Raw genomic sequence first — 27,023 nt, forward strand, 5'->3', positions numbered from 1 at the left:
CCCCATCCTTGACCTCTCTAGAAAATGCAGGTGAGGTCTGAGAAACACAACTGCACTTTGAGGTAGGTTTGTGGACATCCCCGGTGGCTCATATGGTGAAGCGTCTGCCTACAACGCGGCAGGCCTGGATTCAATCCCTGGGTCAGGAAGATCTCCTGGAGAAAGAAATGGCATCCCCCTCCAGTATTCTTGCCTGGAAAAGCCCATCGACGGAGGAGCCCTGGTAGGCTACAATCCATGGGGTCGCAAAGAGTCGGACACGACTGAGCGCTTCACTGCTTTCTTTGTAGCAGTGTGGCCATCACTTAGTGTTCATTTTTATTCTTCTGCTAATTAATTTTCACGTATGCGTCATTCTTAGATAAAACTTCTATTCAGAGTTCACACAGACGATCAAGGGACCCCCGTGCCCGTCACGGGATCCTCTAACAAGTGCTTTTAACTGTGATAATAGTAAGAAAGTGCTCCACGAGTGTAACTAATAAGGGGCTGGGTAGTATCCTTCGGCCAGACTCAGCGTGCCTTGGCTCGGCAGGACAGAGCACGGGGACACGCAGAAGACCACACCTTCCCTCCATCGCTACAATACAGCTATCTACATACGTCGACACCACAAGGGCTTCCAACCCGCCCGCAGCCCAACAAACGCCCTGCCGGGACTCGCCCGCTCACCGTGGGCCCCGCCGGCCCCTTTTCCGCTTCCGGCCGTCGGGGCGGGGCTTCCGGCCGCCGGGCGGGGCCTTGGGCTGCCTAGCGCGGAGGTCAGGGAAGCGGCGGAGGCGGCGGCGGCGATAGTGTGGCGGAGACTGAGGTGTTGGTTATGGCTGTGAACCTGAGCCGCAATGGGCCGGCGCTGCTGGAGGCCTACGAGAGAGTGGTCAACGAGAAGTCCTCGACCGACTGGTGGGCGACGAGGCGGGCCGGGAGCGGGCCGGGAGCGGGCCGGGGCCGGGGAGCCACGGCGCGCGGAATGCTGACTGCCGCGCACCTGCGCCACACCCCGCGAGATTAGGTTCCCACCTCCGTCACCCCGTGCCCGCTGCTTGTGCAGCTTAAACCCGAGTGGGGCCCGCTAGGTCCCCAGCCCTTCCACTCCGCTAGCCACCGGTCTCGGCCCGCGGGCCTCGTTGGATCCTGGGCCTTGCTGTGCTTGATGGCCTCGCCAGGTTCTCCTTTCCTGCTCGGGGACTTCCGTGGACAATGGGGCACTTTGAGAAAGCCCTCTCAGCCCTCCTTGAGAAAGCGGAAGCTACATCTGCCTTCATTCCGAATGTTTTGTTCAGCAGTGGGACTCCGAGGGTGGTCTAGCAGCCAGACTGGGAATGGGAGCCTTGCTTTGGGGGCGTCAAACAGAGATCGGGGGGGTTTAGGTCCTTGGTTCTCCAGGGATTTTAAGAACCTTCCTTTCATCAAGAAGAGTACTACTTCATATGCGTGAACTATGGGGAAATGAATGAAAGGAAGATGCTGGTTGTGTGTTTGGAAAAAGGTCCCATCTTCCCTCCACCTCCAGTGACATCCTTTGCTGGAATGTCGGTAATAGGACCTTTATAGTACTGAAGGTCTGAATCTGAAATCCCTGGCGGGGCCCAGGGTAGCCCACACATAGACCCTTGTTCTGTCCTGCAACAAGAGTTGTTGTATGCATAGTAATTCTGTTACTTTCCATATGTCTTAAATTGCATTCACAGACCAGTTTTGAGCATTTATAGTTCTAAGAAATATGCTGAGTATAAAGAAGTAAGGTGACCAGCTTTGAGGAGCCTTATTCCTTTGTCTGGGAAAGGGCTCTCTGGGTGAGGCTGAACAACTGGGGCTTTCTCCACTTGTCAAGTGCTACTGCTTTCTCATCTCTGCTTTCCCTGGTGCCCAGCCCAGTGGCTTTTGTACAGTGTACTATTGGGATATTGAGAACACTAGTGCCTATCCTTTCCTTCACTCCCAGGCATTTTAGGGAAGAGCTTCCGAATGCTTCCTGGGTCTGCAGAATCTCTGGCGCTACGTCAGTGTGGTCAGGTCTGCAGGTACAGACCTGCTAAAAAAATATCTGACCATGTCACTTTCCTGCTTAAACTCTGCAGTGGCTTCCTGTTGCATAGATAGAGCCTGGAGTCTTTGCCATGGCTGACAGGCCCTGCATGACCTGGCTCCTAACTGCCCCACCTGTTTACCACAACTCTAGCCTTCTTTCGAGAAGGCAATGGCAACCCACTCCAGTACTCTTGCCTGGAAAATCCCATGGACAGAGGAGCCTGGTAGGCTGCAGTCCATGGGGTCGCTAAGAGTCGGGCACAACTGAGCGACTTCACTTGCACTTTTCACTTTCATGCATTGGAGAAGGAAATGCATCCCACTCCAGTGTTCTTGCCTAGAGAATCCCCGGACAGGGGAGCCTGGTGGGCTGCCGTCTGTGGGGTTGCACAGAGTCGGCCGTGACTGAAGTGACTTAGCAGCAGCAGCAGCAGCCTTCTTTCTCTTCCTTAAACTTGCAAGCTGGTGTTCCTCACAACCCTTGTTCTTTCTGCTTCCTCTGCCTGGAGCGCCTTTCTACGTCATCCAGGGGGGCTCCCCAAACTTTATTTCTCAAGCTCTAGTATTGCCTTTTTGGAGAGGCCTTTCTGGATTCCTGTCCCTTTGGTTGCAGTCAAATATTCCCATCTCCCTGGCTGACTTCCTCAGACACACACTAGGCATCCTCATTGATTTTCTTGTCACCTTTTCTCTTCACCAGAAAGGGTAGGTGGGCCCCATCTCTGTCCCAGGTGTAGGGATACTGAGAGGAGTGCAGAAAGAATGGCAGAGAAGGAAGAAATGGTCTCCAGTTTGGTGGGTCAAAAAATTTCACATTCAGAGTGGGTGCATTGGAACAGGCCCTGAAGCGAGGTAGGGTAGTGAGCAGACATAACATCAACTGTCTATACTGGGTCTTTCTCCTGAGGAAACCAGATTTTCCCCCTGGGTTGTGGCATGTTTGCTAACTTCCTATACCCACTTCACTACCTGACAATATGTTAGTGTGATGTGTTTGTGTGTGTGTTTTGTCTCCCATTAGTAAGTTCTGTGGTTAGGTCCTATTAAGGATTATTCATAGCTGCATTCCATCACTAGCAAGTAACAGGTTTTCAGACTATTTTTGAAAGTGATTGAATTATAAGGTACTTAGGGCCCCCATGCTCCTTGTGCTGTGTGCCTGCACAAGCCAACACATCTTTTTTTTTTTTTTAATGTTGATTTGGAAGAAGGGTTGTTTGATTGAATGTTGGGTGAACTTCTGAACTGGGAACATTCAAGAAGGTGGCTTAGGCTGGAGCCTAGAATAAAGGGGAATGAAGTCAGAGGGGTAGATGGTAGGCATGGGGTGCAGCTCTTGTTAGCTTCTGGATCTCTTCTTGGAAAAGCTAAGCTTGAGCAGCAGTCTCTGTTTCTTGGTGCTTGTCCAGTGTGCCTGCCTTCTGCAGCCGGGGTTTGTGGCCTTCAAGAGGAATGGGCTTCTTTGCTCCAGGAGGAAGGCTGGTCAGGACTCTGGCCACCAGATTCTGGATGTCTACCAGATCTTTGGACCTGGGTATAATTTCTTCTGACTTGGCTTAGGCAGCTCTAGTGGTGTTTTCTAGGCCCTTGGAAAGCTGAGTGGAACTTGATTTGGTTCCTCTCAGACTGTTGACCCTGCAGTTTCTGTCTGGCACACCTTAGCAGCCTGTGCTCTGGAGCATGGGGAGATGACACACCAGACTGGGTTTGCCTTTGACTTACTGTCCCATGGATTATCACCTTCACCTTGGGGTCTGCCAGCACTCTCTGGATCTGAGCTTCTGCAGAGTTCATGCTGATGGCTGGGCTTTATGTGGACTGCATGGATGCTGTCTCTTCTAGAATGTTCTCTTTGACTAACCTTTGTTCTGGTCAAAGGACCTTCCATGGCCCAGATTTAATACAATTTACCATACTTCTCAACACTTTAGGGCATAGATTTATAAGCCCAAATCTTAGCCAGCGTTCTTATGAACAGTCTTATAGAAGGAAGGTATGACCCAGGGTCACCTGTGGAGATGTGATGCTCTGTTAGGTTATAGTACTTGCCCATAGGAGCTTGTCTTGTGAGGAAACTGACTTCATGCTGAGTTAAGGCCTCTATGGTTTCTGACACCAGATGCAACCTATAAAATTCTGCGTTTGCTGGAAGAGTCTCAAGCCCAGACAGACCTGCTCCACCAACCTTTCAGACTTTCCAGAAGACTGCAGACATGCACAAGGGCATTGGTTATTAAAAATGCACATATTTCTCTTTCCTACTTCTCCTTGGTGTGCTCTGGTTTCAGGAATATGCAAGTATCTTTTGCTTGTTCATATGGACATACGTGGGCTTCCCTCATAGCTCAGTCAGTAGAGAACCTGTCTGCAGTGCAGGAGACCCAGTTTCGATTCCTTGGGTCGAGAAGATCCCTGGAGAAGGAAATGGCACCCCACTCCAGTATTCTTGCCTGGAAAATCCCATGGACAGAGAAACCTGGCAAGCTACAGTCCATGGGGTCGTGATAGATACGACTTAATGAGTAAACCACCACCACCATTGACATACATGGTAGCCAGGTAAATGTTCCACACATAAATGTGTAGAACGTTGCCATAAAATTTCACAGCCTATTCTTCTGTAAAGTAGACGCATGCTTCCCATCTCCATAGATTTGGTCCTCACGACAAGCCGCTCTGGTAAGTTGGGCCAGTTCCAGATGAGAAGGCTCAGCTCTGGGAGCCCCAGCAGCCTACTGAGATCCTGCCTCAGAGTGGGTCTTAATGTCAGCCCACTTGTTACTGTCAGGCTGAGCTCTTGGGGTGCAGCTTGAAGCTTTGGTGGGTTCAGTGAGGGCACAAGGTTACCGGGGCACTGGTTATGAGCCTGTTTGTGTTTTGTTTCAGGGCCCTCTTTACTTACGAAGGAAACAGCAATGACATCCGTGTGGCTGGCACTGGGGGTGAGTATGGTCAAATGAGGAAGTAGATAGGCTACAGGAGCATCAGGAGTTGGAGGGGTGGCAGGGAGAGTTGTGACATCAGTGCTCTATCTCTGCCGGCATTGATGCCCTCACAGCAGGAGGAAGGACATTCAGGGTGCAGAGGTATTCCCTGCATGTGACATGACCAGTGACACCTTCCCTGGCTAATGATGAGCCTACCCCACATCAGTGTCAATGTTGAGAAATTTCCTGCTCCCCTGATCTGAGTGACTGCAGCCAGCCAGGCAGGACAGAGGCTTCCCCCAGCAGTGTGGAGCCCACAGCGCCCACAGCTCCTTCTGGCTTGCTTTAGGTTTCAGATGTTTCTAAGTGAAAATACCTACTCCTTGGCTGTCTCTGCCTGGAGGTGCAAGGCAGCAGTGTTCTCTGTGTCATAATTGGGAAGAGCTGAGATGGGCGATAGGCCTGCCCTCTCTAGCTTGCAGACAGCCCAAGGCCTGGCCTGTGCTCTGTCCTTATCCCCGGGCTGTAGCCGAGACAGGATGACAGTCCCACAGAGCTGGGTGTTGGTGGAGGAAGAGAAGGTACAGACACATCCTTCCTTCTGCCCTCTTTCTGGTGGACTGAATATCTGCTGGGCATACCCTCACCTGGGAGAGGTCACATCAGTGTATATGGTCAGCTGGGATGGGATGACCTGGAAAAATGCTGTTCAAATACAGGGTGATAGAAAGTCTTGGGAAGAACAGGCTCTTGGCCAGTGCTGGGCAGAGGAGTATAAACTGTAGATGCCCTACCTCATACCCTTGACTCCTCCATTCTCAAGGCCAGCTCACCTGACCTGAGTGACATAGCTTCATTATTCAGTGCATGCTCACTGGCATGTTCTCTGCTTGCTGCGTGAATGATTCTAGTAACTTGTTGGTAGAAAACCTCTTCCATGAGCAGTTCTTCTTGGTGGTCGTCTTTCTAGAAGGACTGCCGCTGATGGTGGTATCAGGTGCACTGTGATGTCATAGGGAACTGAGTTGCGGAGTTCAGTTTTCACGCCACCATGCTCAGTGATATTCACAGGCTCTGCTGTGGGTGCCCAGAGCAGGGCCGCAGGACTGCCCCAGGTTCTGTGGAGCCCAGTAGATAAAATACTTGATCCAGCACCTTCTCACAACCTGGGAATGTTTGGGGTACCTGAGAAGAACCAGGACTCCAGTACATGCTGGGGCTTACAGCCTAAGTGTCGGGGAGAGTGGCATAGGGTCATTCATTCCTATTTCCCCGTCACTCCCTTGTCCCTACTCAGGGAGTCTAAGAGCTGAGCCCCTATATGGCTGTGGGCAGTTAACATCTGCTCAGGAGCCTCTGGGTGGCCCTGGAGTCTGAGCAGACATGTAAGTGACTCACAGGGTGACTCACAGCAGGCCCTACTATTCCAGGGCGGTTAGTGGAGTTCAGGCTGTGGTAAAACTATTTCAGAGGTCCTCCATTGGAGGTCTGGTGCCTGCCTGGTTTGCAGCAGAAATGACATTTTTACTTCCAGAATTACCTGTGGGTTTGCAGGAGGAGTGATTTTTAGACTAGTGTAGCTTAAAAATCACTTGAGGTGCTTTTCACAAATGCAGACCCTGGGTTCCGTCCAGTTCTCATAAGTCAGCTTGGTGGGGGTAGGCCTAGGAATCTGATTCTGTTTCAGATAGGACTGAGAACCCTGGGTTAGAAGCAGCTTGAGTTTCCTTTCCTGGTGACTAGGTGCCAGGGTGGGCGTGGGATGCCTGGGCAACCTCTGACTCTCCTTGTGACTGCTGCAGAGGGGGGCCTGGAAGAGATGGTGGAGGAGCTCAACAGTGGGAAGGTGATGTACGCCTTCTGCAGGGTCAAGGACCCCAACTCCGGCCTGCCCAAGTTTGTCCTCATCAACTGGGTATGTGGAACTTAAGGGCTTCCAAGTTCTCATCTAGATGTTATCCAGAAAAACTCCCTTTTCTTATTTCCTTCTTTGCCTTTTGTGACTGGAGCAGGGGAAGACTTGACTTCCCAACAGCTTGAATCTGGTGATTGAATAGAATAGTGGGTTCATTCAATGTGGCCCAAAGGGCACCTGAGGCCTTACTTGTGCAGACTTCACTGTCCTGGCCCAGAATTACTCCTGTAAAATGGATTATAGGCAACTCTTGTCCGTGTCCCTTTCAGTGTAGTCATACTGAGGGAACAGAGGGCCTGGATAAGGGCTAGGAGGGCTCTGGGAGTATAGGACAGGGACTCTAATGAAATGGCTCCCCTGGGTGGGGACTGCGGAATTCTAAGGAAACTTACCACAGTGGAAGCAGGGGATCGTCCTTCTCTAAGACTCCCCCTGACTCAGAGGTTTGGGGTCTCACCTTGTCCTCTGCTTTAGGGTTGCAGTTTTCTCTTTCCTGGAACACAGGGAAACTACTGAGTCCCTGGGGTGGGTAGTGACTTTGCAGGGAGACCTGGGTCACACCAAGGAATGTGCTGTGTTGCAGACCGGTGAGGGCGTGAATGACGTGCGGAAGGGAGCATGCGCCAACCACGTCAGCACAATCGCCAGCTTCTTGAAGGTGAGGGCTGCTCCATACGGGGCCTCCCAACATTCACCAGATGCCCAGGTTCCAGGGTGTGAGTTAGCAGGAATCACATCCAGAGTTGGAAGTGTGCCTTACATCTGAGGCTGCTCCTCTCTTGCCCAGGATGTAGCCAGAGCCCCTGCAAGCTGGTCTCACTGGGGACAAAGGACCACAAGGAGGCCATGATGGAGCTGGTCTTATGGCAGGGCTAAGCCTTGGGTTCCACTTGTTTTATGAGTACAAATTTTCAGCAGTACTTTCAGGATCTGGAGGAGAAGGACAGTTGCTTATGTCCATAACCTCAATGTGCATTTTCCCTTTAATGCTGCTTTTTTCTTGTCCATTTCTGCATATATTTATTTTAGTCATCATATAATGGAACTTTGTTTCATTTCAAAAGCATTGTGATCAAAAAGTATTTGTTGTTACTTGTTAGCTTACTCTTTGCATTTCTTTGGTTACTGGCAAGGAGATGCAGGACTTTGTTTTCTGGTTCTGCCAACATTTCTTCAGATGAACCTCAGTTTCTCCATCTAGGAGGTAAAAGAGAGGGTCCCAAGCTTATTTGTATTTAGTACCAGTAAGGTCATAGTTCTCATTTCTCATGGAGAAATAGTAACTTGCTGTTTGCAGAAAATGTGCTTGTTTCCAGGTGCCTTTTAAGGTTAGTTTTCATTCACTAGAAAGAAGCTCTTTAATGCCAGGGCTGTCATGTAGCACCACTGAACAGGCCACACTGTGGAGGGCATGGACCTTCCACGAAAGCTGGGCCAAGAACAGTAGGTCCCTCAGCTGGTTTTCCTGAGGCCTTGGTGAGAGCAGGCCTCCTGACCCTGAGCCCCATGCAGCCACTGTGCTGTGCAGACTGAGGTGTGAAGCCTGTCCTCTCCCGGGGCCGCGATGCCTTTTTTTCATCAAGTCCTGCTCCTGCTGCAGGGGGCCCATGTGACCATCAATGCCAGGGCCGAGGAGGATGTGGAGCCCGAGTGCATCATGCAAAAGGTGGCCAGGGCCTCAGGTGCTAACTACACATTCCACAAGGAGAGTAGCCGCTTCCAGGACACGGGCCCCCAGGCCCCAGTGGTGAGTGCTGTGTGGGCCTGAGGGCACCCGGACAGGAGTGTGCAATCCCTAACTTCAGACTGATTGGACCCACATTCACTGCTTTATTCCCAGAGGGACTGGGCTGCTACCTGTCTGGCTTTTGGTCCTGGAGCCTGATTGAGGTGCCTATGTGCCTGACAGGAGCAGGAATTGCCTCCTTGAGGCAGGCACCAGTGTGCAAGAGGAATGGCCTTTCCCCTGTGCGGTGGTGTTGGAGCCTCTTATGCTGCATCTGTGTGGTCAGGGGTTCTCTGCAGAGAAATTCCATCCACCCTCCAGGCCATGGCACCAGAGTATCCTGTGTGGCCCTGGACAGTGGTTGCTTTGGAGAAACTCCTGCTGGTGTACAGGACAAGCCTCTCTTGAGTTGTGGCCAGACACCTCTGGGCTTATGGCCTGGTGCTTGGTGTGGAGCTGAGTCTCCCAACACACAGCTGAGGTTTTTGGGTATTCTGTGGGCGCTGCATTGCAGTTAGCTGTCTGAGGGGACCCCTATCCAGAGTTCGCCTCAGCACAGCTCAGCTTCCAGGATTCTCAGGCAAGCCCAGGGGCCTTCCCTGCCTTGGCTTCTGTGCACAAGGGTCTGGTGCAACCAGAGACAACTTCAGTTTTCTCTGGGGCTGAGCATACCCACTTGCAGGTCCCAGGGCCTTTCAGGCTGTTTTTGTTTCAGGCCTCCTTAAGAGGCACTGGACCGCGCGCCGCTGCTTCTGCCATGGCCATCGCAGCAGTTCTTAGCCATTCCGTGCTCCTGTCAGTGGCCCTGTAGTGAGTTCTCTGTCCCTCTCAGGGCTCAGTGTACCAGAAGACCAATGCTGTGTCGGAGATCAAAAGGGTTGGCAAAGACAGCTTCTGGGCCAAAGCAGAGGTAAGTGCTGCCCAGGGCATAATGATGAGAGCTGGGATTTATGAAGCATTGTCTGTGCACCAGACATGAGCTGCTACATCTCAGGTTTTCTTATGATAAGTTCACTGATATTTGTTCAATAAGGGATTTGAATAAATAACCCTTTTAGCACCCATTTGCAAATGGTTGAACTAAGGGTTAGAGGTGTTAAGTAACATAGCTAGTGGGTGTCGCTTTAGAGCCCACGCTTGACCACAGCCTGTGCAGCCTGCCTGAATACGACAGGGGTGAGAGGGCAGGCCCATGTTGCTTTCAGTGCAGAGGCTGAGTGGGACAGGTGGGTGCGACTCTCTCTGCAGAAGGAGGAGGAGAACCGCAGGCTAGAAGAGAAGAGGCGCGCGGAGGAGGAGCGGCAGCAGCTGGAGCAGGAGCGCCGGGAGCGGGAGCTGCGTGAGGCTGCCCTCCGGGAGCAGCGCTATCAGGAGCAGGGAGGCGAGGCTGGCCTCCAGAGGTGAGGTGGGGGCTGGCACCTACCGGGAGGGGCTGTCTCTCCTTCTCCCTAGGAGTGTCCCCCAGAAGCAGGTAAGGAGTATGCTGAGGCCAAGCTGCAGCTCTTCCCTCTGCCCCTCCCAGCAGGAAGTATGAACAGCATGAGGTGGTTTCAAGGAACAGAGAGGAGCAGGTGAGTCTCGGGTGCTCCCACCTTGAGAGAACAAAGTAACACGTGGACGCTCATCCAGGACAGGTGTGCAGGCTGCCTCCTGGGAGCGATGATAGCCATATGGATTCCTCCAGATGCACGCAAATTGCCCTACGGGCCCAAGGGAGGGGCTTCCTCCAAGGGTCCTGCAGGGGCCTGGGCAGCTCTGAACATAGGACATGTGGTGTCTCAGAGCTGGCACTGGAGAGGAGGCTGAGGGCAGAAGTTTGGCCCGATGTGGGTCTCCTGTGGTCCTGGAAAAGACCTGTGAGCTCCTCAACTTTGGGGTGTTGCTTCCTGACCCCTCTGCACAGCTGCAGGGAGCCAGGCAGGCTGATGGACTCCTGGGCCCCATTCACTACTGGGTCCATGTGCACTCCTCTAGGAGCTTGTTTGTCCACAGCCAGCACACCCGCGGGAGATTTTCAAGCAGAAGGAGAGGGCCATGTCTACCACATCCATCTCCAGCCCCCAGCCAGGTGAGACTTCCCTTGGTCCAGCTGAGAAGCAGGGGATGGCTGAAGGGGTCTGGGGTCCCAGTACAGGCCACCCTGAATTGGTGACAGATGTACAGAACGTGAAAGGAGTGAGTAAGGAGAGCCTGTGCTCGTGTGGCTAGCTTTTGGGATGCGAGCTGGGGACCCAAGTGCCACCTTCCTGCTCTCATCCTCTTCCTCCAGAGACTTGGTGGGACAGGAGGGGCCATGCGTGGCTCTGGAAAGAATACTTACCAGTCCTGGCCCTGTACACGTGGCACACCTCCCGTGCTGGGCTGTTACCTGGGCCTCAGGGGCCTGGATCAGTCATCTCTGGCCCTCAAAGGCTGTATCAGACTACACTGCTGGCCAGCTCTCAAACACTGCACAAGGCCCACGATACACATATACGATGTGTGCCTGCTAGGTAGTATCCCTGTAGCTGTGCAGGTCCCCATTCACTCCGTGTGTGATGCTCACTGTCTCAGAACAGGTCCCCCCTCTGAGCAATACAGCGCACAGAAAAGGCAGCGAGTACTTGCTTCTTCCTCCTTTCCAGCTGTGTCATGTCTTACATGTTTACCATTGGGTTTGTAGGCAAGCTGAGGAGCCCCTTCCTGCAGAAGCAACTCACTCAACCAGATACCCCCATCAGCAGAGAAGCAGCTCATGCCACCTCAAGGCCCAGGGCAGGCAAGGCTGTTGGCTGCCCCATGGGGAGCTGAGGGTGGAAGGGAGACGTGGGCTGTCCTCTCCCCTCCCCTGGGTCAGAGTGAGCTGTGTCCCCTCACACAGATCTCCGCGAGGAGCCGGTACCCAGCATCCCTCCATGTTCGGTGCAGGTGGAAGAAGAGGCTGTGTATGAGGAGCCCCCAGAGCAGGAGACTTTCTATGAGGAGCCTCCAATGGTGGGTTCTCTGCAGCAGGGCAGATCTGTGAAGGGGCCACATACCCAGAAATGCACTCCTTGGCTCTCCCATCATGGGACACCTAACTTCCATGACTCACTACTTGTGAATTATCTTGCTTGGTTCTGGAGGAGGCCCTGTCCCACATGCCCTCCCCACAAGTCTGCGGTGAGCCCTGGTCACAAGCAGGGTTGAATCTGGGGTAATCAAGACCTCAGACTTCGCTTCTTCTTTCCCGTCCGTGGGCAGGTGCAGCAGCAAGATGCCAGCTCTGAGCCCATTGACCACTACCCTGGGCTGAGTGGGAAAGGGCTCTGTGCCCGGGCCCTGTATGACTACCAGGCAGGTAATGTGCTGTCCAACCACCTCAGACCACAGGGCTCAAGATCAGGAGGCAGGATTTGGGGGTCCCCTCAAGGAAATAGCCCTAGGAGGTGTCGGAAATAAAAACAGGAGGGTGAGAAGGAAGAATGGGTGGGTGTCCTGCACAACTCAGGCCTCCCCACATGCTCTGAGCAGCAGCTTGCTGTCCACTGGTATGAATCCCGGTTGCCCACCTTGTTCTGGAACGAGAAATATGAACAGAGGAGTGGGTCAGGCCTGGATGCTGGTACCCCTCCCACTGACCCTGGGTGGAGGCTTCGGGAAGCAGGCTGACGTGTGGAAGTGCTATACTCTAGCCTTTCACTGGGACAGTGGTCCCAGAGCCAGACCGTGTGGGAAGATGTGTCCTTGGGGACTGGCCGCAGGAGCAGCATCAGGACAGGCTGGTGGCCAGGGTCCCCAAGCTCTCAGCACAGCATCTGGGCTCCCCTTCTTTGCAGCCGACGAGACCGAGATCTCCTTTGACCCTGAGAACCTCATCACCGGCATTGAGGTGATTGACGAAGGCTGGTGGCGTGGCTATGGGCCAGATGGCCACTTTGGCATGTTTCCTGCCAACTATGTGGAGCTCATTGAGTAAGGACCCTCGACTGCTGGCTGATGCCAAGGGCTGTCCTTCCCTTCCCCGCCCAGATGTGATTTCCTTCTTGCTGGAAGAGGTCGGGTGAGGGTTGTGTATGGCACTTTTCCAGGAATGGTGTCTACTGATGAGGACAAGCCCTCTGGCTCTCTCTGGCTTGGGTGGCTTGGCCTCTTACCCCAAATGCAGCAATAACCTGGTGATCTCCAAACGTGCTACCAGAGCTTCCCAAACTCGACCCAACCAGCCTGGCCCTTAACCCTCCACAGAAGACACTGAGCCAGGGCCTGCCCAGAGCCAGTCCTCAGTAACCTCTGCCCCAGAGTATGGCACTGCCAGGTGGCGGGGGGGGGGGGGCAGCACTCTGAGCAGGGGCACCTTGAGGCCTCTTGGATTTGCCTTTTTTTCCTATTCCTCTTGGCTCCAAGGGATGATGTCTATAACTAGAATGTCAGTGATCATTGGGAACAGTGAACTTAGTTTATGACCAAAGTCAGAGTGGGTCATGACAATTTTGACCAGTCTTTCTGGATCCTACTCTGTCCTCCCCATTTCTTTGTCCCTCTGCCTGGGCTGTGGGCAGTGGAGACTGGACAACCAAGCCCCCATCTGACTATGTGAAGGAGGAGATGAAAAGATCAAGAGACACTGCATTTCCTTCCATGTGGCTCAGTCTTGTCTCCTGGCACCAGTGTGCCTGAGAGTTTCAGGAAAAGTAACCATGGTGGCCTGTTCCTGCTGTCTTTGCTTATTTCTGCCCCAGCCCACCCACGTCTGCTTTTGGAGTCACACCTGCCCCACACAGGCGCTAGCTCTGATCCAACCTATTGTAGCCCTCACGTGTGCACCCTCTGACCTCTGACCGACCATTAGCCACCTGGAAGAGGCATAAAGATCTACATGTGACTGAAGTCAGCCTCTTGCATTTCAGTTCTCTGGGAGGGGCCGAGGACCACTCTGATCCCTGCCATAGGGAACTTCCCCTCACCCAGGACAGCCCATGTCCCTGTGTGCGTGGAGCGAGGCACCTGCACCACCGTGTCTGGGGAATTGCAGCTCCTCTTGCTAGTGCCGGACAGAAGCAGCGTGGGGCAAAGGATGTGCTGAGGAGGCTTGCCAGCCCCACATAATGGGGCTGGTGGCCAATCCCAGTGCTCCTCACCTGCCTGGCTGCAGATGGCACTTCCTGTCTACTTAGGCTGAGCTGCAGGCAGGTCCCACCATGTCCCGATTTCCCAGGACAAACTCCAAGGCTCAACCCAGCCATGGGAGCTCCATGAATCATGTATTGCCAGCTTTAACGCCACCTGTGGCTTACCTGGACAAGGGGACACTCATAGGGTAGGGTCCAGGGTACCATCTTGCCCTTCCCACCCTGGGGCTGCAAAGACAGTAGAGGACAACCAGTGAGAAGAAAGTGGTGTCCCGGCTGCAGTGCTGGCTCACCATGGGGCGGGCTGCATCATTTGAATACCCCTTAGGTGACCTCGGGCACTCTTAATTTAGAGCAAGGCTACCAAGTGGCTCTCCAGCTTCAGGGATTACATGGTGAGTTGTCAGGAGCCACTTGATAGCCAGGGATAGGGAGTCTCTTGGCCACCACCGATGGGGATGGGTTGGGCAGGCAGCACGGGCCTGGGGCTGTGCTTGTGGTATCCCAGGCTGCAGACCTGTGGAACTAGCCCTGAATGAGTGCTGAGGTAGGGGGTGGGCTTCAGCCAAGCCACCTGCCGGACGTCTGGGGCCATGCTGAACTCGACGCTGTTGAAGGAGGTACCTTTATTGCCAGCACCCGCCCTTCACTTAGCCTTTCCCTGGGCAGCCACAGCTTCCATGGCCTTGCGCACAGTCTCCTCGTCCCCCAGGAAGCGCATGGGCTTGGTGGGCTTCAGCGCCTGGTCCAGCTCGTACACAATGGGGATCCCCGTGGGCAGGTTCAGCTCCATGATGGCCTGGTCTGACATCCCTAGACCAGAGGAATAGGGTCCTTAGCCCCTCCCAGCCTGTCAACCAGCTAGCCACCTGCTCGTGCATTTAGCAGGTTTGGTGACCTTTATGGGCCACAGTGCTGTCAGCCAGGCAGCAATCCTCCCACCCCTGACAGCAAGGCCACAGGAGTATGCCTGGAGAAGGTCAAGGCAGCACTGAGACAGCAGCCTACAGAAATAGCTGTGGCGAACCAGGCACCTCACTCCACCCCAAGCTGTCTTGATCTGGGGCAATGCCATCAGCCCCCTTGGCCCAGCGTGAACTCTGGTCAGACTCTGGATGTTTGGGATCAGGGAAAACATTAACCATTTGGTTTCTAGAGAGTTAGTTTCTGGACATTCTAAGCAAAGGAGCACCGGTGTGCTGAGAAGGGGGAGGGACAGTGAAAAGGGCTGCTTATGGCCACGGCAGATGGGAGGTCCTGCCAGGTGTAAAGGAGAGATTTCCGAGGAAACCCAAGCCTGCTGGCCTCCAGTCCATGGCCTGGAATAGCAGCTCGACCTTTAGTATTCCTGTCACCCCACTCTGTTAAGCTCTGGTCAGTGCAAGACCCCAATCGGCTTTGCCTCTGCATTCATTTCTCCTCGACCAGGCTGCAGGAAGTCCCAGGAGGGAGGGCAGGTGGTCTTTCCATCCGCTAGGCTCAACACCAAATGTGAGGCACCTGTGTGGACTCAGCATCAGAAAGGCAGTTGGGGTGTCCATGAAGGGGCCTGTCATGCTGGAAGGTGGTCTCTTTTAATGAAAGCCAAGTTACAAACCTAAGGTCTCTAGTGTTCTCCACATCCTGTTCCCTTCTTTTGACTAATTTTTGCTTGGAGTGGGTGTGGGAAGGACCTTGCCCTTGGTTACCAGTAATATGACTTGACCAAGTTCACTCAGCAAACGGATTTAGAACCAGATGGCCCTGTCTTTTCAGGAGTCGGTGTCCAGCAGGATGCCAGCCCCTGGGCCTTACCCCCTTCTCATCTAGGGCTGGAGTTCAGGAACCCAGGCCAGCAGTGTACCCCTGTACAGGGCCTGGGCCCTGAGTCTGGGGGCAGACATTTTCACCCAGAATCTTCAGAAGGAGATTCATGTTACATGGTGTCCCAGTACACAGAATTTTTTTTTTTTTTTTTTTAACAGAGAAGGTTTCTCAACCCTCCTGGCTGTGAACTAGAGTTCACAATTAAAAAACCCTACCCTGATGCTGATGTCTACAAAGCTGCCTCAATGAAGCGACTGTCCCTTCTATGAAAAGAGCAGTTGGGGGCTGATTGGTTCATGGGAACGTGTCATCCCACCCGCCTCTGCCCATTCCACATGTGAGGATGGGCCTCACCTTCCAGATGCTTGACGATTCCCCGTAGGCTGTTGCCGTGGGCTGCAATGAGCACTCTCTTGCCAGCCTTGATCTGAGGGACGATCTCATCATTCCAGAAGGGCAGGGCCCGTGCAATGGTGTCCTTGAGGCTCTCACACGTGGGCAGTTCCCCGGCTTTCAGGCCTGCGTACCGACGCTCCTGGGGGCATCCATGTTGTTCACTCCCCAAGTGGGCACCCCCGCCTCAACCCAGCTTCCATCCCTGAAGCCCTGGTCCCTAGGCCTTCCCTTTGCCCTCCCACATCCCAGCACCTCACCTTGCTGATGGACTTGTAGTAGGGGTGCTTCTCATCCATGGGGGGTGGTGGGATGTCAAAGGAGCGCCTCCAGATCTTCACCTGCTCCTCCCCGTGTTTAGCAGCCGTCTCTGCCTTGTTGAGGCCAGTGAGACCCCCATAGTGCCGCTCGTTGAGGCGCCAGGTACGCACCACGGGCAGCCACATCTGGTCCGTCCCATCCAGGATGGTCCAGAGGGTGCGTATGGCCCGCTTCAGCACCGATGTGTAGCAGATGTCAAATTCCATCTTTGCGTCCTTGATGGCCTGGGCCCCCCTCTTGGCCTCCTCAGCCCCCTTCTCGCTCAGCTCTGCATCGAACCAACCACAGAAGCGGTTCTCCTGGTTCCAGGTGCTCTCACCGTGCCGAACCATCACAAGGCGGTGGGTAGACATAGTGGTAGAGGTGGGGACTGGGGGCCTGTAGACAGGGGCAGGTGACTCCAGGGTGCCCCAGCTTTATAACAGTCTGCCCCCAGCCCCCGCCCCACCCAACTGCCAATCAGCATTCCAGGCCTGACAGGCGGCGGCAGGTGGCCAGTAGCAGTTAGGTGTAAGGCAAGCCAAGAGCTGGACTTAAAATAGCCTCACCATTCCCCACTGCCCACAGCCCAGGCTGGGTGGGGCTGCTGAGCATGGCTGGGTGTGAAGAACAGAAGCCAGGGCCTCTGACAAACCTGAAATATGAGGGCTAGCAGAAACAGAGGGACTCTGGGGAAAGACCCCCAGAGTTTGGGGCTCCCAGCCTTGTCAACCTGTTTGCTCTCTGCCCTCGGGAACGTGTCACTCCTAGGCAGAGGCACATAAAATCCTAACTGCTTTCTTCGAATCACTCAACACAATTGGGGTACAAGCCTGCATTTCAGTAAGGATACTAGTATGCTGTCAAAGGAACCAAAGGGTGTGAGTATGCACAAGTCTTTGCCCATCCACATGTGCGTGCCTGTGAGCACATGTGTGTGTGCATGCATATACTACATGTACATGTGTGCCTTGCACTCACATCTCTGTTGCATGTGTGCTCACATACATGCATACATGTGAGCTGCCACAAGGCTCCCCCTTGGCTCTGCTCTGTTAACCTATGAATGGGGTCTGTATATTGGCAGGGGACCTTTTGTGGCATTCCTGACCTCCCTCCTCAGGTCCCTCTTGCCCTGGCAGACTCTGTGCCTTGCCTACTCACAGGATGGGTCGTATGGAAGCCTCTGGCTGACAGCCGGGCTGGGAGGGACTCTGATATCTCCACTAATCCCGTCAAAGGACAGGGGAGAAGGAAAGGGTGCTGTGAACAGAAAGAGGGACTGGGTGAGGGCTGCAGCCCTGACGGGAGAGGTCTGGCCCTATGGGAAGTGGCAGCAGTGTGGGGCAAGGGCTGAGGTGGGTTTTCAGGACAAATGAGAGCTGCAGGTCTGGCTGCTTGGGCCAGAGAGGGGCAGAAGGTTTTCAGCTCTCACATCCTTTTGTCAAGTTCTTACCCACATCTGCCACACTCTCCCACCCTACTTGCCTCCATGTAAGACAGGCTTATTATTCTCAGTTGAAATTACCTTTAAAAAGAAAAAGAAATCCAGGACTCATAAGGGGTCCCAGAATCAGAGGTACTGCAGGTTAGGTCTGTGCTCAGCTTAGAAGCATGCAGAGGTCAGCTGAGGTTGACACTTGGGGGCAGTAGAGTTGGGTACAGGCCCAGGACTTCTACATTCAGTTTTGGGGGACAAGGGCCACTGGGGTCTTGGCAGTGAAGAAACCAAGCAGAGGGGCAGGGTTAAGATGCCAAGTTGCAGCTGCACCAGCAAAGAATCAATCTTTATAGAACAGCAAACAAGTGTGTGGTAAAGAGGCATGGAGGGCCTGGGTCATGTGTCCTGATGAGTGAGAATCACTGGAGAGTCTGAAGCATGACTGTAAAGTCAGTTGCAGCTGTAGAGGCAGGATTGGAAGCCAACAGCCCTGGTAGAGGTGGTGACTTTGGGTTAGGTGTGAATGAGGCTGCTTAGCCTGGGTTGGGTGCAGATGGCCTGGTGAGGAGGTGCTAGACTGGGGAGCCAGTGGGCTTACTGCCAATCAAAGGAAGAGATGGGACATGCCTTTCTGTCTGTCTGAGGGCTGTTGAGACAACAGGGGACCTCAAAGGAAGTTTTTAAGATTGAGAAGACACACAGCTTCTCAGTCGTGGCACACTTCAACCTGTCTCATTCATTCAAAAAGTATTTGCTGGGCATGTCTGGTGTGCCAGGGCTGTTCAAGCACTGGGCAAGCAAGGCTCTGCCTGCCGGGGTGGGGTGGGGGGGGGCGGGTCTCCATCCCAGTGATGGGACATGGACAACAACATGTGATGTGTGTACCATGGTGGACAGTTAAGAGGTCCATGGAGAAGCAAGCAAGGGGGCAGGAGGACTGCTCTTTAATGGGACTGTCCTGGGAGGATGGAGTGAGCACCCTCCGCTGGTCTCCCCATGACCACAGCTGTGAATCCTAGACAGAGGCAGAATGCAGATCTCACAGAACTGAAAAGAATCAGGCAGATGAAGCAGGTCAGATTCAAGGTTGCATGTTTTTTCTTCCAGAATTGCCCAACTTGAAACCTAGAAGTGTGCCCAATGTGGACAGAAAGGGCTCCAGAGAATATCTCTGGTCCAAGGAATAGAAATAAAGTTCCTACAAGTCCCTTCCTTTTCTCCCCTTCTTACCACCACAGTTCCTGGGCAGTAATGTGGAGGTGGCACTGTCTCGGTGTCTAAACCAAGAGAAGAGCTACCCTCTAGCCAGAGGAGGTCAGGCTACAAGAGTGCATGGCAACTACCCACTGCTTTCTCTCTCTGCCCTCCTGCAGCTGAGGACTGGATGCAGCTGCAGGAGCTGTGCAGCAAGCTAGGGGATGGAGGGGGAATAAGACCCCAAATTTCTGGCCAGTGCCCTTGAAAAGCAGGGACCAGGGAACTGTCAAGTATCTGGGTAAGCATGGAGAAGAGACAGATTTGGTGAGAGATTTAGTACAATTGCAAGTGAATTCTTGGGCTCCCTGCACTTGTGGGCTTCAAGCTAGACTGACCCACTGGTGACCTGATTATCTGCCAAAATGATAAGTGTTCTCCTTAGAATTTAAACAGATTCTCAATATCTAAAATAGCTAGGACAATTTTGCATGTGGCAGTCTAGTTTTTCCCAAACCATTTATTGCATGTCCTTTCCCTGTTTTATATTCTTGGTTCTTTTGTTGTGAACTAGTTGACCACTCATGGGTGGGTTTATTTCTAAGTTCTCTATTCTGTCTGTTGGCCTATGTGTGTGTTTTATGCCAGTATCATACTTTTTTGATCACTGTAGCTTTGTAATATAGTTACAAAGAGCTGTGTATCTGCAGCTTTGTTCCTGTTTTTCAAAATTCCCTTAACTATTCATGGTCTTTTGAGGTTCCGTACAAAGTTTTAGCTTTTTTTTGTTTGTTTGTTTTCTGTTTTGAGAAAAATGCCACTGGAATTTTGATAGGGACTACATTAAACCTATAAATTGTTTTCTCTAGCATGGACATTTCAACAACAATAATTCTTCCAGTCTATAAGCATAAATAGTTTTACACTTATTTGTATCATCTTCAAATTTTTCATCAGTGTCTTAGGTTTCAGTGTATAGATCTTGCACCACCTTGGTTAAATTTATTTTTAGTTATTTTATTCTTTTTGATACAATTGTAAATAGGATTGTTTTCTTAATTTCTTTTTCTGCTATTTTTTAGTGTATAGAAATATAACTGATACTTGTACATTTTATATTTCAAAACTTCATTGAGTTTATTAGTTCTGACAGTTCTAGATTTCTTCTAGATTGTTGAATTTGTTTGTATGTAATTGTTCATAGTAGTTTCTTACTATCCTTTATGTGTTCTCAGTTATAATGTATCCTCTTCCTCTTTCATTTATAATTTTGTTTGATTCCTCTCATTGATTAGTAGCTAAAGTTTTGTCTGCTTCATTTCTTTTTTTGAAGAACTAGCTCTTTGTTTCATTGATATTTACTGTTATCTGGTCATTCATTTCTGCTTCGCTTTTGTTACTTCTGTCCTTCTACTAACTTTGGACTTTTCTAGTTCCTTGAGGTGTAAGGTTAGATTGCTTATTTAAGCTCTTTCTTTTTCTTAATGTAGGTGTATATTGCTATGAACTTCCCTCTTCGAATTGCTTTTGCTGCATTCCATATGCTTTGGTATGGTGTATTTCCATTTTCATTTGTTTCAAAATATATTTTGCTTTCTTTTTTGACTTCTTTTTTGATTCATTGATTATTCAGAAGTATATTATGTTATCTCCACATATTTGTAAATTTTCCAGGTTTCTTCTTGCAGAAGAAATTTATTAAGAAAATTATTTAAGAACTTGCTCTGTGGATATAACCTATCTTGGAGCATATTCCATGTGTGTTTGAGAGGAATGTGTATTCTGTTGATAGATGAAATGTTCTGTATATGTCTTTTAAGTCCATTTGGTGTAATACATAGCTTTAAGTCTAATTTTTCCTTATTTTCTGTCCATATGATCTATCCATTTTTGAAAGTGGGATACTAAAGTCCCCAATTATTACTGTGTATTTCTATTTTCTCTTAATGTCTGTTAATATAAACATAAATATATTTAATAAAAATGTAAATTTTACAAATATATAATAATATACATATTATATATATATATGTATATATATATATATATATATATATTTGCTTTCCCTAATGCAGGTGCAAAATATTTTGGGGGGTATTCACCTTTTAAAAAAATTTTAAATTAGAGGCTAATTCCTTTACAGTATTGTGGTGGGTTTTGCCATACATTGACATGAATGAGCCATGGGTGTACATGTGTTCCCCATCCTGAACCCCCTTCCACCTCCTTCCCCATCCCATCCCTCAGGGTCATCCCAGTGCACCAGCCCTGAGCACCCTGCCTCATGCATCGAACCTGGACTGGCGATCTATTTCACATACGTTAATATACATGTTTCAATGCTATTCTCTGAAATCATCCCACCCTTGCCTTCTCCCACAAAGTCCAACAGTCTGTTCTTTACATCTGTGTCTCTTTTGCTATCTTGCATATAGGGTTATCATTACCATCTTTTTAAATTCCATATATATGCGTTAATATACTGTATTGGTGAGTTTCTTTCTGACTTCGCTCTGTATAATAGGCTCCATTTTCATCTACCTCATAAGGACTGATTCAAATACATACTTTTTAATAGCTGAGTAAATATTTAAAACTACCCTTGTTGGATTGACCCTTTTATCTTTATACAATAACCTCTACATCTCTTTATATATATGTGTGTTTATATATATAGAGAGAGAGAGCAAAGTAAATCAGCTATCTATATATATATATATATATATATATATATATATGTATATGTATATGTATATCTACTTTTCTTTATATTCTTTTCCCAGATAGGCCATTATAGAGTGTTGTGTAGAGTACTCTGTGAAAACAGTAGGTCGTTATTTGTTATCTATTTTAGTTTTGTTATTGAAGTATAGATGACTTACAATGTTCTGCCAATTTCTGCTGTGCAGCAAAATAACTCAGTTATACACATATATACATTCTTTTAAAATATTCTTTATCATTATGGTTTACCACAGGATATTGACCATAGCTCCCTGTACATTAAGACCTTTTTGTTTATATAGTGCAGATGTAATAGTTTGCATCTGCCAACTCCCAACTCCTGGCCCCTCTGTCTCCCTCCCCTATACCTTGCCAACCACAATCTGTGCTCTGTTTCTATGAGTCTGTTTCTGTTTTGCGGATAGGTTCATTCCACATATGGAAAGTGAAGTCTTTCAGTTGTGTCCGACTCTTTGAGACTTCCTGGACTGTAGCCTGCCAGGCTCCTCTGTCCGTGGGATTTTCCAGGCAAGAGTACGAGTGGGATGCCATTGCCTTCTCCAGGGGATCTTCCTGACCAAGGGATCGAACCCAGGTCTCCCACATTGTAGGCAGATGCTTTACTGTCTGAGCCAACAGGGAAGTCATTCCACATATAAGTGATCAGTTCAGTTCAGTTCAGTCACTCAGTCATGTCCAACTCTTTGCGACCCCATGAATTGCAGCACGCCAGGACTCCCTGTCCATCACCAACTCCCAGAGTTCACAAACTCAGGTCCATCGAGTTGGTGATGCCATCCAGCCATCTCATCATCTGTCGTCCCCTTCTTCTCCTGCCCCCAATCCCTCCCAGCATCAAAGTCTTTTCCAATGAGTCAACTCTTCGCATGTGGTGGCCAAAGTACTGAAGTTTCAGCTTTAGCATCATTCCTTCCAAAGAACATCTAGGGTTGATCTCCTTCAGAATGGACTAGTTGGATCTCGCAGTCCAAGGGACTCTCAAGAGTCTTCTCCAACACCACAGTTCAAAAGCATCAATTCTTCGACACTCAGCCTTCTTCACAGTCCAACTCTCACATCCATACATGACCACAGGAAAAACCATAGCCTTGACTAGACGGACATTTGTTGGCAAAGTAATATCTCTGCTTTTTAAAATGCTGTCTAGTTTGGTCATAACTTTTCTTCCAAGGAGTAAGCGTCTTTTAATTGCATGGCTGCAGTCACCATCTGCAGTGATTTTGGAGCCCCCCCCAAAATAAAGTCTGACACTGTTTCCACTGTTTCCACTGTTTCCCTGTCTATTTCCTACGAAGAGATGGGGCCAGATGCCATGATCTTCATTTTCTGAATGTTGAGCTTTAAGCCAACCTTTTCGCTCTCCTCTTTCACTTTCATCAAGAGGCTTTTTGTTCCTCTTAACTTTCTGCCATAAGGGCGGTGTCATCTGCATATCTAAGGTTATTGATATTTCTCCCAGCAATCTTGATTCCAGCTTGTGCTTCTTCCAGCCCAGGGTTTCTCATGATGTACTCTGCATAGAAGTTAAATAAGGAGGGTGACAATATACAGCCTTGACGTACTCCTTTTCCTATTTGGAACCAGTCTGTTGTTCCACGTCCAGTTCTAACTGGTGCTTCTTGACCTGCATATAGGTTTCTCAAGAGGCAGGTCAGGTGGTCTGGTATTCTCATCTCTTTTAGAATTTTCCACAGTTTATTGTGATCCACACTGGCAAAGGCTTTGGTACCGGGGTCCAGCCCCGGTTGGATCCAGGGTTATCCCCAGGGTGATGGTGTCGGTGATTGAGAAAGATAGAGAAAGAGAAAAGGAAAGAATTTTGCAGTTAAGAAAATAAAGGAGAGAAAGAGGCTGATATTCCTTTGTTTATGCAGAAAGCTAATAAAGCCCCAGCATGGGACTTGCACTGTTCACATAGGCCACATGTGCCCTCTTGAATCACTGAATGTGCCCCACCTTGGGCATCTTCTCAAGTGAGTCTTAGAAGCCCAGGCAGAGAAGTGAACTCAGAGGGCCCCTGCGCTCCAGGGAGTCAGGCTGAAAAGAAAGAGGAGGAAGGAAAGAACGACACAGGGAGACTAAGCTTCGGTGAGCAAGGTCCGCAACTTAATTTTCACAGAGAGCTCTTATACCTTAAGTTGTACATAGAGAATAATGGAAGATGCAGAGTCATGCAGGGTCAGCAGCCCTGACCCTTATCGAGACCAGGCTTTCTTTCTGCATACCCATCTGTATACAGATGTCTTAGGTGATTTACATCATCTTCTGGCCAGGAGGCCTGTTAACATTTTATGACCCTTTCTTCTGATAAAGGTTAGTTAACCAGAAAGCTTATTTTCTCTAAAAGTGTTTAGAAAAAGTCAGGCACCATTCTCTGAAAGCAGTAGATAAAGTTGCATTCCTATAGGGCAAAGGTACAGTGGGCTATAACAGTGAAAGAATTTATTAACTCAAGGTTTAGTGTTGTTAATATCAAGGCCACTACTTATATTTCTTATATCAACTATGTTAATTAATGCACACAATATGAAATTTGGCAGCAAACATTGGCTCAACAATGAAACCCTTCACCAGTACTATTCTAATAATTTTTAATTCCTCAAAAGGCTTTATTTAAGCTTCCTGTGCCTCTCGTGGATGGGAGGCTGTAAACAGTCACAAGCGTAGTTGTAAAAGTCTGGATAAACCTGTCAGGTAATTTAGAGAGCCATCAGAAGGGTTTGAATTGAAACACTCCTCTTGTGCCCCAGGAGACTTATTAACTCGAGCTCTAAGCTGATTTTCTTCAGAGAAATGTGGCCGGGGATAGGCCCCTGTTGGTGTCGGAGGAGTTGGTGAAAGGCATAATATAGTAAACAGTAGACAGACAGATTCTAGTTTCTGGGTAGATGCTCAAGCAGGTGCAGGGGGTCCCTCAAGTCCTGATTCACCTTTGCCCGTCAGGTCTCTTCCTCATGATCTTTGTCATGGGTGGGATCTCCTGTGCTGGCTCCCCGCACTCTGCATTGTCAATAAAGCAGAAGTAGATGTTTTTCTGGAACTCTCTTGCTTTTTCCATGATCCGGTGGATGTTGGCAATTTGATCTCTGGTTTTTCTGCCTTTTCTAAAACCAGCTTGAACATCAGGAAGTTCACGGTTCACATATTGCTGAAGCCTGGCTTGGAGAATTTTGAGCATTATTTTACTAGCTTGTGAGATGAGTGCAATTGTGCAGTAGTTTGAACATTCTTTGGCATTGCCTTTCTTTGGGATTGGAATGAAAACACCTTTTCCAGTCCTGTGGCCACTGCTGAGTTTCCCACATTTGCTGGCATATTGAGTGCAGCACTTTCATAGCATCATCTTTCAGGATTTGAAATAGCTCAACTGGAATTACATCACCTCCACTAGCTTTGTTCGTAGTGATGCTTTCTAAGGCCCACTTGACTTCACATTCCAGGATGTCTGGCTCTAGGTGAGTGATCACACCATCGTGATTATCTTGGTCATGAAGATCTCTTTAGTAACCTTTGTTAATTCCTTTAGCATTTTTAATACCTTTTTTAAAATTTGGGGTTTCGTAGACCAGTGAGGTCTGTTTTATTATTTGTTCTTTCAGAGAATTTCTCCTGTTCTTTTCATTGGGAATAGTTCTTTTCCTTTTCTTATTTTACTTAACTTTCTCTGTCTCTATGAATTCAGGAGAAACAGTTATCTATTGTGGTCTTAAAGGGGTTTGCTTATGTGGGAGCACCACTGTGTAGATTGTGTGAGTCCAATGTTTTTGGTGTAAGGACTGATTTTGACATGTTGCAAGCCTTGTCTTTCCTTAGAGTGTGCTGGCTGTTATCCCCTTGATAAGAGTGTGGTTGCTGTTGTGAAGTCCAGACCTGTGCTGGATGTGGGTAGGGCCTCCTCTTTGCTCAGTGGCTACCACAGCCCTGCTAGGGGGTAGGTTCTGCTCTGCAGTTGTTGTAGTAGAAGCCCTGAAGATTGGGTTTGGTAGGGCTTTGTTGCCCTTGAGTGCATGCCCTGTCCCAAAGGAGGTGACTGCTAAAGCACATGAAGCCCATATAGCCACAGGGAACTTATGTGCAACCTGTGTGAGCATCTGCAGTTCTGTCCAAAGCAACTCAAGGTAAATATCCTTTCTCCGTTGTGATCATCCTAGATCTAGTGCTAGGCTGTGGTGTGGAATGGGCTGGTGCTGAGTACTGAGGAGGTAAGAATTGAGATTTTGCATCCACCTGGGACCAACCTGAGCTGACTCTGTGGCAGACCTTCCCCAGGACCTATCTGCCCCAAATCTGGCTCCAAGCTGCAGTGCAGGGTTGGTGGAGCTGGAGTGCTTCCACAGGGAAGAAAACTACTGTGTACTCCTCTCTGGGGCCTGTCCATGGAGATTTGCATTTCTGTGGTACCACCAGGTATGTGCTGCAACAAAGCCCACCACAACTGGACCCATTCTCACAGTGCAAATGCTGCCACTGGGCTCAAGGCCAGACCCACTCCAGCCATGCCCCTGCTAATGAACTCCTCAATTCAGCTTGGACCACCTCAGACACTCTGGTCTCTCTCTACACAACTATACCAAGTTCTCTCCCAGGGATCAACCACCCAGGATTTAATATCTAGCCACTGTAAGTACTAGCATCCTCTCTTGACATGTTTCAGACTGAGAATTGCAGTGAGGTGGCAGCTGCTATCACCGGTTTCTCTCCATGCTGATTGCAAGCAAGTCAGCATGAGTACACTCTTTGCAAGCAGAATCCAGGCTCCTCCAGCCTCTCTCTCTGTGTCCCAGCAGCCCTCTGAACAGGCAGAGGGACTCTCCAGGTGAGAGTCTACTAGTATGGACCTTCCCTTCTTCACAGATTCCTCCCAGGGTACCAGTCCCATTCTGATGCCTTTTCTTCTCCCACTTCTGCCCACCAACATGGACTTTTTCCTTGCAACTTTGGTAGTATAAGAGATTTACCCGTTTCTAGTAAATTTCTGTGAGAGTTGTTCACTCGGTTGATGTATTTTTGATGTGTTTGTGGGCAGGGCGGGGGGCGGTGGAGGTGGGGTGGGGGGGAGGTGAGCTCTACATCCTACATCAGCAATATTGATCCTCTGGACCAAGCTGTACATTTTCACACACACCCCCCTCAATGTTTTATGTCTTTAATGTTACAATTTTTTTTTGCATTTAGTATCAGTTAACAAATTACTGTATTTAGTTATTTTAAATAATTTTGCCTTCTAACTTTTATTAGACTTAAAAGTGAGATGTAGATTTTTAACTGTTTGTTCATAACCATTATTACAACATTATTCTGAATTTAATTTTATATTTAGCTTTACCAGTGAGATTTATATTTTTAGATTTTTGTTACTAATTAATGTCCTTTTGTTTCAGCTTGAAGTTCCTTTAATAGTTTTTTAAGGCTGGTATAATGGTAATGAACTCTTTCTGCTTTTGCTTATCTAGAA

At 49.7% G+C, this 27,023-nt stretch overlaps 2 protein-coding genes across 12 annotated transcripts; one reads left to right on the plus strand and one right to left on the minus strand.

The window, feature by feature from the left end:
* DBNL (drebrin like) lies at positions 717-26,479 on the plus strand. Of its 11 annotated transcripts, none has more exons than XM_018067193.1 (14): positions 719-903; positions 4,918-4,973; positions 6,761-6,873; positions 7,457-7,531; positions 8,474-8,620; positions 9,432-9,509; positions 9,848-9,999; positions 10,122-10,170; positions 10,574-10,667; positions 11,262-11,357; positions 11,460-11,572; positions 11,822-11,918; positions 12,397-12,532; positions 25,976-26,469. In XM_018067193.1, exons 1-14 carry the CDS (start codon positions 821-823, stop codon positions 26,181-26,183), a joined length of 1,497 nt encoding a protein of 498 aa, XP_017922682.1. In that variant the 5' UTR covers positions 719-820; the 3' UTR covers positions 26,184-26,469. The 11 variants fall into 11 exon arrangements, with proteins under 11 accessions (XP_017922686.1, XP_017922682.1, XP_017922684.1 ...); XM_018067195.1 differs by having other exon boundaries at positions 10,592-10,667; XM_018067194.1 differs by having other exon boundaries at positions 10,125-10,170.
* PGAM2 (phosphoglycerate mutase 2) lies at positions 14,299-16,624 on the minus strand. Its single transcript, XM_005695487.3, has 3 exons — positions 16,149-16,624; positions 15,850-16,030; positions 14,299-14,502 (listed from the first exon to the last, which is right to left on the minus strand). The coding sequence occupies exons 1-3, from the start codon at positions 16,560-16,562 to the stop codon at positions 14,336-14,338; spliced, it is 762 nt and encodes a 253-aa protein (XP_005695544.1). The 5' UTR covers positions 16,563-16,624; the 3' UTR covers positions 14,299-14,335.

This window comes from Capra hircus, chromosome 22, assembly GCF_001704415.2.
Source record: "Capra hircus breed San Clemente chromosome 22, ASM170441v1, whole genome shotgun sequence".
Taxonomy (NCBI): domain Eukaryota; kingdom Metazoa; phylum Chordata; class Mammalia; order Artiodactyla; family Bovidae; genus Capra; species Capra hircus.